At 44.9% G+C, this 15,632-nt stretch overlaps 1 protein-coding gene across 5 annotated transcripts in view; it reads right to left on the bottom strand.

Moving 5' to 3' along the window:
• Positions 1 to 13,479, bottom strand: part of WNK1 (WNK lysine deficient protein kinase 1) — a 104,243-nt gene extending 90,764 nt beyond the window's left edge. For all 5 annotated transcript variants that reach the window (XM_088521562.1, XM_088521563.1, XM_088521566.1 and 2 more), the window contains exon 1: positions 12,673 to 13,479. In XM_088521562.1, the coding sequence (XP_088377688.1) occupies positions 12,673 to 13,479 (807 nt within the window). The remainder of the gene's footprint in view (positions 1 to 12,672) is intronic.
• Positions 13,480 to 15,632: the final 2,153 nt, after the last annotated feature.

Below are 15,632 nucleotides of genomic sequence, written 5' to 3'. Positions count from 1 at the left end.
CCTTACACAAAAGCTGCACCGCTTCATAACACATGACAAAACAGTAAAAATAAATAAATAAATAAGGTAAAAACACAACAAATAGCAATAACTCTCATCAGTGCTAGCTACTGCCATTTTATAACCCAGCCTGAAAGCATGTATAGAATGGTTTCTCATGATCAGCATGTTTCATAAATATTTAATCCACAACAAGCATGCAAAATAAATTACAAATGGAGGCATATCAAGGTTAGGTAGCTTATTCAAGGAGGCATCACTAAATTAAGAAAAGAAAGGGAGGTATTTTTGGCAAGAAGTAACGACAAAATGCACAAGCATTATAGTGAGACTACTTTCATTATATTACGGCTATTTTCAGGAGCAAGTGGATCATAGCAATGGCAATTTTCAGAAGTAACTGCATGGCCCTAAAACTTTACAATTCATAATTTACATAAGCTAAGAATTGAGTTGTTGCTACCACACTACTACCCTAAATGCTGTTTCAACTCTCAAAGCCATTTAAGAGAAACCACTTAAGTCAAGGATACTAAGATGAAAGCATCTCCAACATCAATAAATCAGACATCAATTCTGCATGATATTTTGGGCTTCTCAAATTTGATAAAATTTCATACTGGATGGCAAGAAAAAAAAAACATTTATTTGAACACAAGTCCCAAATTATAGACAAGTATACTGGGTATTTTTTCCTGTTTGCAGAAAGTGCTACTATATATGCGCCTTTGTGCAACGTGCCATTGTGGCCAAGAAATGAGATCCTGGCCTGCATCAGGAGGAGTGTTGCCAGCAGGTCGAGGAGGGGATCCTGCCCCTCTGCTCAGCTCTGGTGCAGCCGCACCTGGAGTACTGGGTGCAGTCCTGGGCGCCCCAGTACAAGAGGGACATGGAGCTTCTAGAGAGGATCCGGCGTAGGGCCACAAAGATAATTAAGGAACTGAGGCATCTACCTTATAAGGAAAGACTAAGTGAGTTGGGCCTGTTTACCCTGGAGAAGAGAAAACTGAGAGGAGATCTGATCAACATGTTCAAGTACCTGAGGGGTGAATGTAAAGAAGATGAGACCAAACTCTTCTCGGTAGTGGACAGCAACAGGACAAGGGGTAATGGGTATAAACTGAAACCCAGGAAGTTCCATTTCCATATGAGGAAGAACTTCTTTACTGTGAGGGTGACAGAGCCCTGGAACAGGCTGCCCAGAGAGCCTGTGGAGTCTCCTTCCTTGGAGATCTTCCAAACCCACCTGGATGCCACCCTGTGCCACGTGCTCTAGGTGTCCCTGCTGGAGCAGGGGGGTTGGAGGCCTCTTCCAACCCCAACCACTCTGTGATTCTGCAATACACCTGCAGCAAGTCAAATATGCCATAATTAGTGCTGCACTACTGCTGAGACGCTTTGACTTGCCCTCTTCCTCCCTCCCCCCTCAATAAACCGTACACTTTCATGACAACTGCTGTATCCTACTTGATGCAACCACGCAAATACTCTGGCAACCCCAGGGACAACAACTCTAAGAAAAATCACAAGCTTGTTTTTTTTTTAAAAAAGAAAGAAAGAATATAGTATTAACCCACATTAGTCAGACTGAGAGCAGCAAATTTTGCTTTATAGGCATTATTAGGTGAAGATCATTCTGATCCCTGAATAAATCAGAAGATTAATATTGTCATTACTAATACCCAGATAGAAGGCACAAAACATAAGCTATAGGGAAATTCTTAAATATTTGCATTATAATCTAAAGCAACTAAAAAGATTCACTCTCCTACACAGACAGGAAAAAAAACACAATCCCTAAAGCTTTGGGTGTTAACTACTTGTATTTGCTCTGCACATCAAGTTCACCCCTGGCACAAGTGCAACTCACCCCAGCACTCCCTGGGACCTTTCCCCCTCTGTGAACACACGGCAACCCCCACAATTTGAGCGGCCCAAATTCCCTGCTCCTCCTTCTGAAGACTTCTCAAGCGGGTAGTCTACAAAACCAAAGGGGGCACACAGAGAAACAGAGATGATTTTTGTTAGAGGATTACCTGACTAAAGACAATTATTTATAGATAGATCTTAACTATCTATGGATGTACTAATACATTTAACACTTCAGCAGTAACTCTCAGGATCTCTTCACTTTCTGACTCCTGGAGGGTAGTGCTGAACCTCTCAGAAAAGGGCTTGTGTAACGAGAACAGCAAAATAAGCATAACTATCACCTGAATCTGTTCTAAGTTGCCAATAGATGAAAGATATTCAAATTCAAGTGCCATGTGTAATTTTCCCCCTCCAGATGCAGACAACCTGAAATGCATTCAACTTTTCAGCTGCTTGTCTGCAAACCAAAATGTCAAGCTCCACACAAAGGAAGTAGTTAAAACCGCAAAAGAAACATTCTAAAAGTGAACTTTAAAAGTCTTACTGTTGTATCAGACATTTCTGCAGTTTCTCCATTTTTAGTACATTGTTCCTGGCAAACCTAACCGTGCACTAAGCCCCAAAACAGTATGAATGCTAATAAAGCCGTCAAAGGCCATTCTACATACTGCTGCTCTTCATTGGTCTCTATACCCAAAAATAGAGGACCATACCTAAAAAAAACCACCTCACACACTGTTCAGTCAAGATTTCTCACTGTGAGATACCCGAATAGGCTAATTCAAGCTTTGCCTCTCATGTAATAACTCCTCTTTAGGGAAACCTCAAAGTCTCCAAGTCCAAATCAATTCTAGTAAAACAGAGCACATCAAGTTAGCATCTTGCATTTTATATACAGGCACAGCCTCTATTTCCCAAGTGCAGGTATAGTTTAAGCAGCTGAGCAAAGGAAGAGGCAAACCAAGGATGGCTGCATGTTAGCAGATACCTGTAAGAATCAAAGCCTCATTTTATAGGAAGCAGATTCGAAGAGACGTTCTAACATTTTGTAACATTTAACTAAAACCTGTGAACAGTTCAGAAAATGTCATTAACAGATGTGTATTACATAAGCATGCACAGATTTACAGATCCTTGAGATAATCAGCCTGGATTGCTGAAGCTTTTAATAGTAATATTTGTGGGTTATTGTTTGTATGTCATTAGTCTTTGCCAGCATAGAAACTCTTTTCACAGCAGTCAAAATACATTCATACAGGGGTCACAAATTGTCAGCAACAGTCAGCAAAGCAGAAGCAATAGCTACACAAGACTATTTTAAGAGAAAAAAAAATGCCTAGCAAGGAAAACAAACAAACAAAAAATAGAGAAACACCACCAATTGAACAGATATGCATCTTTCAGGGTTGACCCTAACTGGCCAAAACCATATAAAAATGTACTTGATTATATCAGTTTTGTACCATCCAATTAGCATTCTATACAGCTGTTTCCGATTTAGCCCAACTACATGGAGATGAGTATTTCTATTCTTCTTACTGATGCAAGTAGGTTCAACCATATTTGATATTCTTCTAAACGGGGGCAATAAACTCTCATTCACCTGGGTGAGTTCTTCCATTTGTACGTGCTTGCTTTCTTCTGCTATCCCTAAATCTGCTATCAGAAACCCCCACCTTCAGCCACCAATGCAATGCAGTGAGGAATGGCTGAATCCACACAAGTGAAAAAGATGATATACTACAAATAAACAGAAGCTACAAAGGGTCTCCCTCAAATAAGGAGCATAATATAACATTTTTTCCCATCCCATCTGCTATCCTAAAGCAGAAAAACAGCAGTTCAGTGGACAGCTATCAAAAGTGTCTCCTGAAGACTGTTTATTGACCGAAGCCATAAGATCTTTGTTGTCCTGGACTACAGCTCAAAACAGTATCCACAGCACAAGTTTGCTGAGCTACCAAAGCTTCCTCTTCCTTTCAGTCTTGCTCATAACATGCAACATGGAGTGCTGCTAGTAACTAAAGATATGAGAGAACATAAAAAAAAATTCATAGTGATATTGCCCTGAGAACAGTAACTTCCCAGATTAGCGTGAATAGATGGATTAGATTATTTCAGTATCACAGGTCCTCAGGTACATTAAGTATCATCAGAAATGGCACTGCCTACATTAAAATACACAGCAGTGGGTAAAACATTAGTTTCAGTGTCTCTGTCACAAGACTTAAGAGCTCAAATATTTTAGCTGTAAGCCAGATGCTCATCTAGGACAAATCAAATATACTTTTCATAGGATTTCTAAATTCTGAATGCTTATATAGGTAGAAATCCCAAAGATTCAGCGTAGAGATAAAATTATAAATCCAAATTTAGCAAGTTTGTCTCCTCAAGCTTTGTAGAACATGTTATCCTTATAAAAAGTCCTTACTGCTTTAGGCAGACATTCGTATTTAAATAGCTTCTGAAAGACAAAAAATACCAATGCAAACTTATTTTTAGTGGGCTGGAATTTTCTTTGCTGAAGAACTAAAAACATGTAAAACTGCATGTGATCCAAGCAAAGTAACACTGCACAGCTAGGAATTATCCAGGCAAATATTGACGTGCTATTTGGATATGCACAATACACCTGTCACAACCAGGTGAAGTGAAAGCTGGGGTGAAGTTCCCAAATCTGTATTCCTTTGGTTACTGTATCCTCTCACAGCTATTTTACTCTGATTTATGAGAAGAAGATTTAGCAGTCTCTGCGATCACCTTGTTGCAATGATCTCCTCTTAGGAGAAGAGGAAGCATCACACAGCATAGAAAATCATTAACACAAGGTTTATCCTTTAGGGTACAGAGCTAAGGAGGGGCCTGGAGGTTGTGCCCATTACACAAGAATGGAGCAAACTCCCTGTCCATGAACCACAGATTCAATTCTGGTCACCTCCCCTGGCTCCCCCTAAGGCATATCTTGAGAGCAACCAAACACACATGTTAAAAACTGCTGGCATGGAAGTTTCTCACTGTGCTCAGGAGGTTTGATACAAGAATTGAATAAAGATATCAGTATTATCTTCACTAGAGACACTCAAACATTGTTTAAGGATCCGTGGAGAGCATACGATACCAACATAAGAAGTTCAGTCTTATTCATTACAGCAAGAAGAGCGTATTTGAAAAGAACTGCCAATGCCTCAGGTTAGATAAAAACCTTTGACTACCCCGAGAAGCTGTTTTGCAAATAGCACTACAAATTCTGCTAATGAAGACAAGAGTTGTGTATTATATACATAGGAAGAAGGTTCTTCCAGGCATGGTATACACACTCAGCTTGATCAAGTTAAAACCATGAAGTTATCATACAAACCTTGAGCCAAGAATAGGAATTTTGTACCATCTTCAACAAAAATAAAGGCAGGCTCAAACAAGAGAAAGTCTTAAGCTCAGCTGCAGAAGTACCCTCAACTTGCATGACATTTAGAAACTTTCTTTAAGCCCAAATATTACAGCCATTTTATCTGCATTTCCCTTTTTTTTTTTTCCCTCTCCCTCCCTCGCTCCCTCTCTTCTCTCCTCAGAGGTTTATAGCCCTGAAGACTGAAACAAGGTTGAAAATATGAACCTAGAGATTGAAAAGGGAAAATAGCAAAGTATTATTTTAACTTAGTCATGATCTGGGCATAAACATTTAGTGATCCTAAGAGTGGAAAGAAAGGAGGAGAGAAAAAAAAAAGGGTTGTCAACCTTTGTAGGAAGTGCAAGTTTCTGAACACATGTATGACAGGAAGTATCAAGACAGCTGCTGCTTAGTACAGATTTGGCCACATACAGCATCTAGAACATGGGTGACGGTTGGCACTGTACTGTTCAGCAAGCTAAGAAAATGAAAACCAAACCAAAAGGAAACATGCTCCCAAGGGAAGCTACCAGACAAATCCACCCTGCCCCACACTCCACATCCATGGAAACAGTACCAAAGCGCTATCACTGCTTGTTTTATTTATTACACTGCTAGACAGCTCTTGAAGGACAACGTGCAGAACGTCTCCAAGGAGCCTTATCAGCAGCTTTTTCTTCTAAGGAAAGATTACAGTCCTAATATTTTTCCTTTAGCCTTCAAAAGTTTACTTATGGAGTCAAGAATTTTTATTTGATATGAAAGCAGCCCAAAACAAGTCTCAAGGGAAGAACTTATCTACATTCTGTAGCTTCCTCCAATCCACCTCAACTGACAAACAGGAATATATTTACTTCCATGAGTACTTCCTGAAAATGTAGTGCTTCTTATTTTCATATATAATGCAATATTTGTTATATATATTTCTTTTTCCTTACGTGTAGCGTTTCTTATGGTCTCACAACCATCTGGTTATAAATTGAACCACAGCCATACCCCCATACCTTTGAGGGAAGACTAATTTCCTAAACAGAGGTCTCTTAACAGCTGCAACTCCAAAACTAACTTCCAAACTCCCTTCTCTCTCCCAGGGTCACCTTTACAAAATCTGGGTGAGCCTGGCTACTGTTTATCCCTTTGCAGGTAATTAGCCTGGCTCCTTTCCCAAGGCATTTAGCAAGTTGTGAATTGTATCAATTACACACCAGCACTCAGGAATATGGTTGTTACTTATTCTTTAGCCAGAAGAGGAGAAATCAGAGACTTAAAGCCAGTAAGTACCAGCAACTTGTTCTGCCCTATCACCTGGTAAAGCAGGAGAGAATAAACTTACATTTAACTGCCAGAAATTTCAAGCTCTCTATCTGCACTCAGTTGAAGTCCCTTGAAAATCTGGTGTAATGGGGAAGCATTATAAACAGACTGTACATCTAGGATTTTAGACTTTTTTTTTCTCCGCCTTTCAGTAACTCGGAATTTGTCAAAAAGAAGAAAAGAGCTAGTAAGAACAGAATGAAGCTCACAAATTTTTCCATATGGCCCCTTTATTAATCTGCATCTGTGCTCATTATGCATCTGAGCCTGAAGAAATAGTGAACTGATTATGTATTGCCTGTTACAATGGTTATAATCAGATATAGTTATGCTCACAGACTATTAGAATATTTTATTTGCAGATCTGAAGTGCAGGACACCAAGGTCCTTAAGTAGGCATGGGAATCACCATAATGGATTAGACTTGAGCTTGATCCATTTCAGTAAGAGCTTTATAAAATATATAAAAAGTACATTCTCGTTGAAAACAATTACAGCTTTTAAAGTAGGCTTATGTTTATTTCACAGTGCTGACCATGCCTCCAGAACCAACAGAATCTTTATCCAACAGCAACTTCACAGATGAATTCCAGGTCCACACTGCTCAACTTCATCTCGCAGCATAAAGGTTTGGATTTGTTTTTTCAGGTTGTGTTAATGCAGCTGTAAGACCATGCATCAGAGCTACTATCTCTGCAATCAGGTCTCATAGTGAGCAATGTGCAACAGTTTTTTTTTTTTTTTTTTTTTTTTTTTTTTTTTTTTAAAAAAGCCACTACAGGATGCCACAGTTATGTGATACAAGACCTTTTTCGCTTGTCAGGCTTGGATGTGCAGCTTCTGAAGTATTCCCGACTCAGTCCAGGAAGCAAAGAGATTTTTAGGAATTATATTTTGACTTCCATAGGCTGATATTTATTATGATGTGCCTGCAGCAGAGTCTGTAGTCTGGAGCTCAAGAACTACATTCCAGGGCTGTCTGCTGACCTAAATCTCAACATTAAATATAGCTTTAACTCTAAGAGACAAGACAGATATAGTTTACTTTGAAATGTCACTAAAACATGAAATGTGTCTCATATTGTAAACAACTTTCTCTAATGCATTTTGAGTTTTGAGAAGCCACCTTTCATGCATCGTTGCAGCCAGAGCCATTCTGACATACGGAAGTGTTATTTAGCACATCACTACTTCCTGTCATTAAAAGTGAGAATCAGCCACATTATGATTTCTATCAGACTGCACTAAAGAATACCATGGATCACACTCAGGTATGATACTCTATTTTTACCTGTTTTTCCAAAGTTATTGCTTATGCAAAGAAAATCCACTGCTCGGAGCATCTTGCACATTGCACTTGGTCTATGACTTAGTTTACAGTCTACAGTAGAATTGCACTTTTATTACCCAGTCCAAGTCATCACTCAGAAGACCTTTAACTAAAGGTAATCAAATTCACATTCAGCTTCCCTTCATATGGCCGTAATTAGCTGAACACACTCTTGCACCACTCACTTTTGGAGCTCATTCATTGCGCTGAGGAGCTGTGCCTTTGTGTTATGCCAAGGACAGCACTCAAGCTCCTGGTCCCCTGCAGTAGCTCACACTTCAGCACAATAACCCACCTAATCACAGAATGGTTGAGGTTGGAAGGGACCTCTAGAGATCATCTAGTCCAACCCCCCTGCTCCAGCAGGCTCACCTAGAGCATGTAGCACAGGGTGGCATCCAGGTGGGTTTGGAAGATCTCCAGAGAAGGAGACTCCACAGCCTCTCTGGGCAGCCTGTTCCAGGGCTCTGTCACCCTCACAGTAAGGAAGTTCTTCATTAGATGGAGATGGAACTTCCGGGGTTTCAATTTATACCCATTATTGCTGCACTGATGCCACTGTTCGAATGGCAAAATGACTTAGCAGGAAGATGCATTCATGAACTTTACCCACAGACTAATGTGTCTTTTTCAAAGAAATACAAAGCACAGAAGTGATTCAGCTCATAACCAGACAAGTGTAGAAGCAGCCTGGCACTTATGGAATTTTCTATTGTAGGAAACATGATTTAGAAAGTTCTTCAGGTGAAGCCAATAAGTGCCAGGCTGCTAAAAAAGATCTCTTCAAACACTCAACAGAATTCAAAGATTTCAGTTTTCCTTCCATAACATCAAGCTTGCTTTCATACCCGAAGAGCTAGTAACGTGAGTGACAGAACTCAAAGCAATAGTCCCATGCACACAGTTAGGTAGCCCAGCAAGTGACTGTACCCGTCCCTATTAGTTTAAAAGACAGTTTTAAATTGACTATCACTTCAGCTAACTCAAACTGAAATGGAGCCTTAGTAGATGACACATGACTCCTCCAATTTGTTTTTTTTACAGCTAACTATGTGACACTTACTTCCTTTGACACAAAAGTATTCCCGTTGCATGAATTTTAACTATGCTAAATAACATTTTAGCCACAATGTTACCTGAGCTATACAGACAGGTGACAAGACTTACAGCTCAGGAATATAATTTGAAAAGACATGATTGTATGGAAAAAGATTTTCAATTAAAAGGGAAAACAGTGCACTGGGTATTTTTGCTGATTTCTACGTACTTGCATCTCATTAAAACAGTAACCCTAACTATTACTTCCTTGGATTTACGAGACGAGCTAAGGACAACAGTAGGAGGCACACTTCACTCAGAGTGACTAGAGCTGAATTCAATATACACAATGTAAATAAAAGTATTTGAAAGCTGAGACTACATTAGTCGTTTCCTTGTCATGCCTGAAGCTGAGCACTGACCCCAGGTGCTTGTCCATCAGCTCTTCACAGCTCCGCTATGTTTGTGGCAGGGCAGCTATTTCAAATTTAAATACTTACATCTAGTATTTAAACTAGGGTATCTATAATCTGCTAGTTTAATTTGTGGTCTGCTTGAACCAGTGTAGTCTATAAGCCTTGTCTTCCTTAGGATTTTGTTGTACATCTACGAGTGACCTTGAAATACTTGACACCTTCCATCTTCCTCACATAAGAAAAATTACAGTCTTTTTCAGGACTTCCCTTAGAGAAATATTAAAAATGCTGTTAAACTACACACAGAATTTCAACACATTCTCCTTCAGTTTGCTCCACTATGCCTTACACCAAGCATAAGAACTATTAAAACGCAGTCTGGAGCAGTATCCTCCAGACTATCCTCAGCAACTTAGGAAGCCAAATTGTATTTGAAAAGCAAGACTTAAGCACCAAAACTCCTTCATCTTAGCCTTTATTGCCAAGCAGCATGTAAATAAGAACTAGGTGTAGCTGCATTACCAATAGTTGAAAAGTCATTTGGCCAGGAGCCATTACAGACCCTCCAGTGCAGGATGTAAGATCCTCAATCTGCAAGATTCCTGCAACCAAGTTTCTTCTGATAATCAAACACTGTCAATTAACTGAACTAAAAGAAGCAAGCTTCTTATTTCCTTCTAAACAGCAGAGATCTTAAAAGAAACCAAAGCATTTACGGTATGCTAGAAAAATCCCTAGAAGGACATACCACCAAGGAATCTGCTGAAGATGGAATTTTTATTTTCCAGTGGAAAATAAATAGGTTGTGTCTTGCAATCAAGACCTGTGATACACCTTTACCAACTCTGAGCAGGCCAGGAGAGGTACATCTTAAGTTGCATAACCATGCTCAGCAGCCTTACTCTGGCAATACTTCAGTTGTATTGGAAAAGGCTCCAGAAAGATGAGACGCCCAGGACACTCATACTTGCTGGCATGAACAACAGATTGGAAAAGTAGCTCTATTCCCAAAGAAGGCATCTCAAGGTGATTAAAAGTAAGCATGAACGAGTTATGCTAAGTGTTTATATGGTATGAAGAAAATCCATCACACTCCACCAGAAAATAAGTGTGCTTTGAAGGTTCACCAATTCTCAAGCCATAGCATTCTGGAAAAACAGCAAGACACCTAAGTTCCTGTCTGTCTTGGTGAACTCAGACTGTATTTTGTTACAAATCACATATAAGGACTTTCACCAACCTGTCAACAGTTGCCTAGAGAAAGAGGAAGATGTACCTATCATACCAACAACTACCAAGTTCCTCCTTTTATTACTAGAAGCAAACAAACAAAACATCACTTAACCTTTAATATCCTACTAACTAGAGCCTATCTCCTTTAGCAAATACTTTAACAGCTATAAAGTTCATAGTCATGTCTCAAAATTGTCATTTTGAATACAATGTCTTTATTACAGGAAAACTGCAGTTTTAAGTAAACTGCTATACAGTCCTGTAATACTGCTAACCTCCAAGCAAAACATGATTGCATTTACTCCCTTATGAATATTTTCATTTGGGCTTTGTGCAATCTCATTGTCATTATTGAGCACTAGTTATGGAATTCCTTGATCAACTGAAAGCTAGGCAATATGCTCTTTATAAATATGTTTATTAAATTACTTCAAAGAAGGCGCGCTTTAAACAGTTTGTTCACCTGGTATTGAGGATGGTTAGGACATTTCAAAAGAGGGAGCATTAGTGGGAAGTGACTGGTACCAAGTTGACATTGGTTTCTGATGAGCAAATATAGCATAAGGATTAAAAAAAAAAAAAAAAAAAGATTTCAGGGGTTAAAAGTCAAGGAAATCTATAATTCCAGAGACTAAAATTTCAAATAAGAGCCACATCATTTTGTGGGATTATTCATCTCCTCCCAGCAGACCCTGCACATACTTAAGCAGAGCTCAACACTGGATCATTTCACATTTTTTTTGAAAAGTGTTGCCAAGAAGACCACAGCAACTACACAGCTTGCATGGAGGAAGGGGGCACACTCAAGGCTCACAAACATAACCGGAAGTTTACTTCCACAGTCACTAAGTGTGGCATAACAGCAATAACATAACGGGTAGGAATACCAAGATACTGGTACAAAGCTTGAGCAATCACCCAAAAGCAAGTATGAAAGATTTGGGAGCTCTCTTAAGTCCTCTTACTTTTGACAGGAATAGTTAAAAAAATTAATTGTTTTTGACATGGGAAGAAAACTTTGATACATTACTGCAACCATTCATTTGTGAGCAACTAACTGCTTAGACACCTCTCAGAAATTTATGGGATTTTCACCTAGCGTCACCTACACTGAATTGGGTGTGCACACAGGCAATACCAAACTGTGCTGAAAGTCAACCCTAAAAAGCAAGGGCCAGCCTTTTAACATTCTATCCATATGAAGGCAAACCGGCGCACCACGGACTTGTTACTGGCACTCCAAGCTCTCCCCATTTAAGCTTGTCGCGAGTAACCTGCAACCCCGTTGTACAAGCTCTGACACACACAGAACTAAGGCCGTTCTTGCCATCATTTGATGAGGGCTCTACTAAACTCTGACCCTGCTGAGGTCTAAAGACTTCGTAAAAGAGTTGCCTTATTCCAGTTTAATCCACTGTTTGGAAAAGCTGAACTGCAGTCTCGTACAGCTTCAGAAAGGGGACAAATGCTCTTTTCCCAGTGCCTACAGCAAGTGAGGACCCTAGAACTTAGAATGAAAAGAGCAAGTTTGCAAAACCTAAATAATGTGACACGCTACATGGCTTTGTGTATATTCAAAGACTGCCTCCTACCACAGTCTATTGCCATAAATACAGTAAATGCCTGTGGGGGGGGAAAGGTTTTGAAGAAAAATATTAAGCTTAAATACACTCTGAAAAATAAAGTTTACTTCAAACTGGCATTCACCTACATTGCAAAGGGCATATTCTCTCTTAGTCTCCCTAAAGCCCTGCACAAGTATATTTACAACCCTCCAAACTACACTTTGGAAGCATAAAATATAAGACGTTCTTTCTTACCACATCTTAATATAGGTTTTGAGGACAAAGAGCTAAAAGACATCTTCAGAGAAGATATTTAAAAGGCAGGCAGCCTCCAAAGAAAGATTGCACCTTCCTTCCAAAGGAGCATCTCGGAGAGGTCTGCACAGCCCTCCCTGAGTAGGGCTGACTGGGGGTCAACGTATTTTTACGTTCTTCAAGCACGTAGGCTCACGCCTGGCCACACGCCTGAGTGTGGTAGCTTTTATTGTCGCTATTACCATGGCTATTGTTGGTTACCTGCAGCTCGCACCAGGCGACTTCCACAGTGGTCTCCGTATCCAGCCCCTTGTAGACAGTTTTGAAGGAGCCCCTGCCGATCTCGATGTCGAACTTGAGGAAGCGGCCGTCGGGGGAGATCCCCACTGCCTTGGTCTCCAGCTCCTCGATGTCCTCCTGCTGCGCACGCCGTTCCTCGAGCTCGCGGCTGGCGACGGCGGCGCTGCCGGCAGAGCTGCTGGCGGGCAGCGCGGCCGCCTCTCCCTCCTCCTCCTCCTCCGCCTTGGGCAGCAGCGGCGCGGCCTCCTTGGCGGCCGGCGGCTCCGCGGCGGCCGCTCCGTCCAGGGGCAGCGGCGCGGGCGGCGGCGGCGGCTGCAGCGAGGCGGCCTGCGCCGCGCCGGGAGCGCTGCCGGAGCCGCGGCGGGCGCCGTGCGGCGGCGACACGAGCTGCGCGGCGCCGCTGCTGCTGCTGGCGGCGGCGCCGGGCCCCGGGCCGGGCGCGGCGGGCTGCAGGCTGGGCAGCTCCAAGGCCGTGGCGTTGGAGTCGCAGATGACGCTGCGGCGGAAGAAGCGGTGCTCGGTGGCGGCCGCTCCGCGGCTGTCCTTGTCCATGGTGTGGCGGCGGCGCCGGTACTCCTCGCTGCGGCCGCCGCCCGCCGCGCTGCCCTCGGCTCCGCCGCTCGCCGCGCCGCCGTGCTCCGAGGCGGCGGCGGCTCCCAGCTTCCCGCCGACGGAGCTGTCCGAGCTGGAGCCGTTCTTGGGCGGCGGTGGCGGCGGCGCCAAGAAGCGGGCGCCCGCGGGGCCGCTCTCCGCGGCGCCCCCCGACATCGCTGCGAGGCGCCGGGCCGCGGGCAGGGCCCGCTCAGAGAGCGCCGGGCACTGGGGGCTCCGCGCGGCTCCCGGCGGAGCGGCGGCGCGGCTGCTGCGCGGGCTGGGCCGGCGGCGGGGCGGCTCCCCCCCGCTCAGCGTCTGCACCCATCGTGCGGCGGCGGGCCGGGCAGCGGCGCCCACATGGAGCACCGGGAGCGGCGAGGAGCCGGACGCAGGGAACGGGGAGCCCCGAGGGAGGCGCCGGCAGCGGAGGGGGGCGGGCGCAGCTCAGCCGGGCGGCGGAGGCCCGGCCAGGCCCGGCGCCCTCGGGCCGCGCAGGGGAGCGGGGCGCGGGGCTCAGCCCCGCCGCGAGGCGGGGCCCATGGCGGCCGCGGCCTCCGAGGTCGGCGCCAGGCCGCGCCGCGCTCCCTCCTGCTGCCGCCGCCGCCTCGCACGGAGCCGGAAACCTCCTCGTCCTCCGCCTCCTCCGGCCGCCGCCCCCGCTCCTCACCGCGGGGGGGCCGCCCCCCGCCGCCGCGGCCACAGGTGAGACGAGAGCGGCGGAGGCGCCGCGCGGCGGGCGGGAGGGCGGGCAGGGAGCGCGAGCCGCCGCGGCCGCCCCGGCGCCGTCCCCGCGCTAAATGGCGACGGGCGCCCGAAACCGACACACGGCGAGGGGCGGGCGGCGGCGGGGGGGAGCGCGGCCCGCGGGCACGCCCCCTTGCGCGCATGCGCGCGCGCGCCGCCGCCGTGCCCGCTCCTCGCGCGGCGCGAGCGGCTCCCGCGGCGCCCCGCGCGGCGCGCGGCGCCTCACGGGAGCTGTAGTCCGGGGGCGGGGGCGGCGCGGGGGCCCCGGGCGGGAAGCGCCGCGGGGCCGCGCGGGGAAGGGGCCGCTGGCTGCGGGCAGCGGCGCCCGGCGCTGCGGGGCAGGGAGGCTGCGCGGTGTGGGGGCTGCTCCCCGGCTCCTGCGCTTCCGAAATGGGCAGGGCGGGGGATGCCCCCCTCCGCCCCCCATCCGGGCCAAGCAGAGGTAAAACACGGAGAGTTGAATAAATCGGATATATCCTCCTCGTGCCTTACTTCTGGTGCGAAGGGAGAGAGATTTGCACTGAGGCGCCACGGTGGCCTCCTGTGGTGTGCGAGGATGCAGGCTGGGGGCTTTGGGGACCCAGGAAGGTGACAGCCCCTGCACCGTTAAAAACCCTCCTCCTTTCACAGGTCACCCAGTGAGGGGGGCTTGAAAGCCTTGCAAAGTGAGCCCACCTTCATGGGCCAGGATTATACAAACAGGGTTTTTTTTTATCTCAGTTCCGGCCATCAGAACGTGTGTTATTTGGCCCAGCAATGTAAAAGGCAAGTGACTGCTGCGTAAGCATGCACCTAGTTCTCGGGTGTTTCAGAGAAACCCCATTTGCACACTTTGCCCCCCGAGTCATCCTGTCCAAGTCTGAGTCATGACTGAGCTTTCTGTCACTGGGTAAAGGATGTTCAACAGTCAGGAGGGCAGCAAGAGCCCGCATGAACACTTGACACAAATCAGGAACTTTCAGGTTAGCAAACTGCTGGTACATGCTAGTCATCTGGTTTATTTATATCGTGTTCCTCTTTTGTGTTCATACATATCAAAACCAAGCACTTTCCTTCTTACAAGTGCAGTGTTTTGAAGTCAGTGGGAAGATATGGAGGAGGAATGAATGATTTGGTATCGTGCCTTTTAAGCAACTGCAATTCAAAATTTATGCAAGAAAAAAAGCTGTTGGAAATTTCCCTATGTAAATAATCTGTTCTTAACAGATGCACTGGCATTTCGAATACTTTTTTTTTTTTTTTGAGTTACTTTTTAAACCAGCAGTTTAGAGGAAGTCGTACATTGCATTACAGCATTACTGATAGGGGCCTGAGCCCATTCTGCACGGCGGAACAAAAACGGCTCGTAGAGGGATCCACAACCCTCAGCCGCACAATACCAACCTCACATACTCATATTCCTTATATAATAAGTGCAGTTTCACACAGCAACGAAAACATCATTATTTTCTGTACATCTGTCTACTTTGTAACAACAAACAAAATGACGATGCTGTCTTCATGAAAGGAGTGATGCAGACTTCACCGTACAGCTCTTGTGGAAAGACCTCTGTGCTTTGTAAGCCTCCCAGAGCTTACAGCCT

This window comes from Tinamus guttatus, unplaced genomic scaffold, assembly GCF_059628265.1.
Source record: "Tinamus guttatus ecotype Peru unplaced genomic scaffold, ASM5962826v1 Tinamus_guttatus_pri_ptg000125l, whole genome shotgun sequence".
Classification (NCBI taxonomy): domain Eukaryota; kingdom Metazoa; phylum Chordata; class Aves; order Tinamiformes; family Tinamidae; genus Tinamus; species Tinamus guttatus.
The sequence above is the reverse complement of the archived record's forward strand: the minus strand, read 5'-3'. Positions and strand labels throughout refer to the sequence as shown.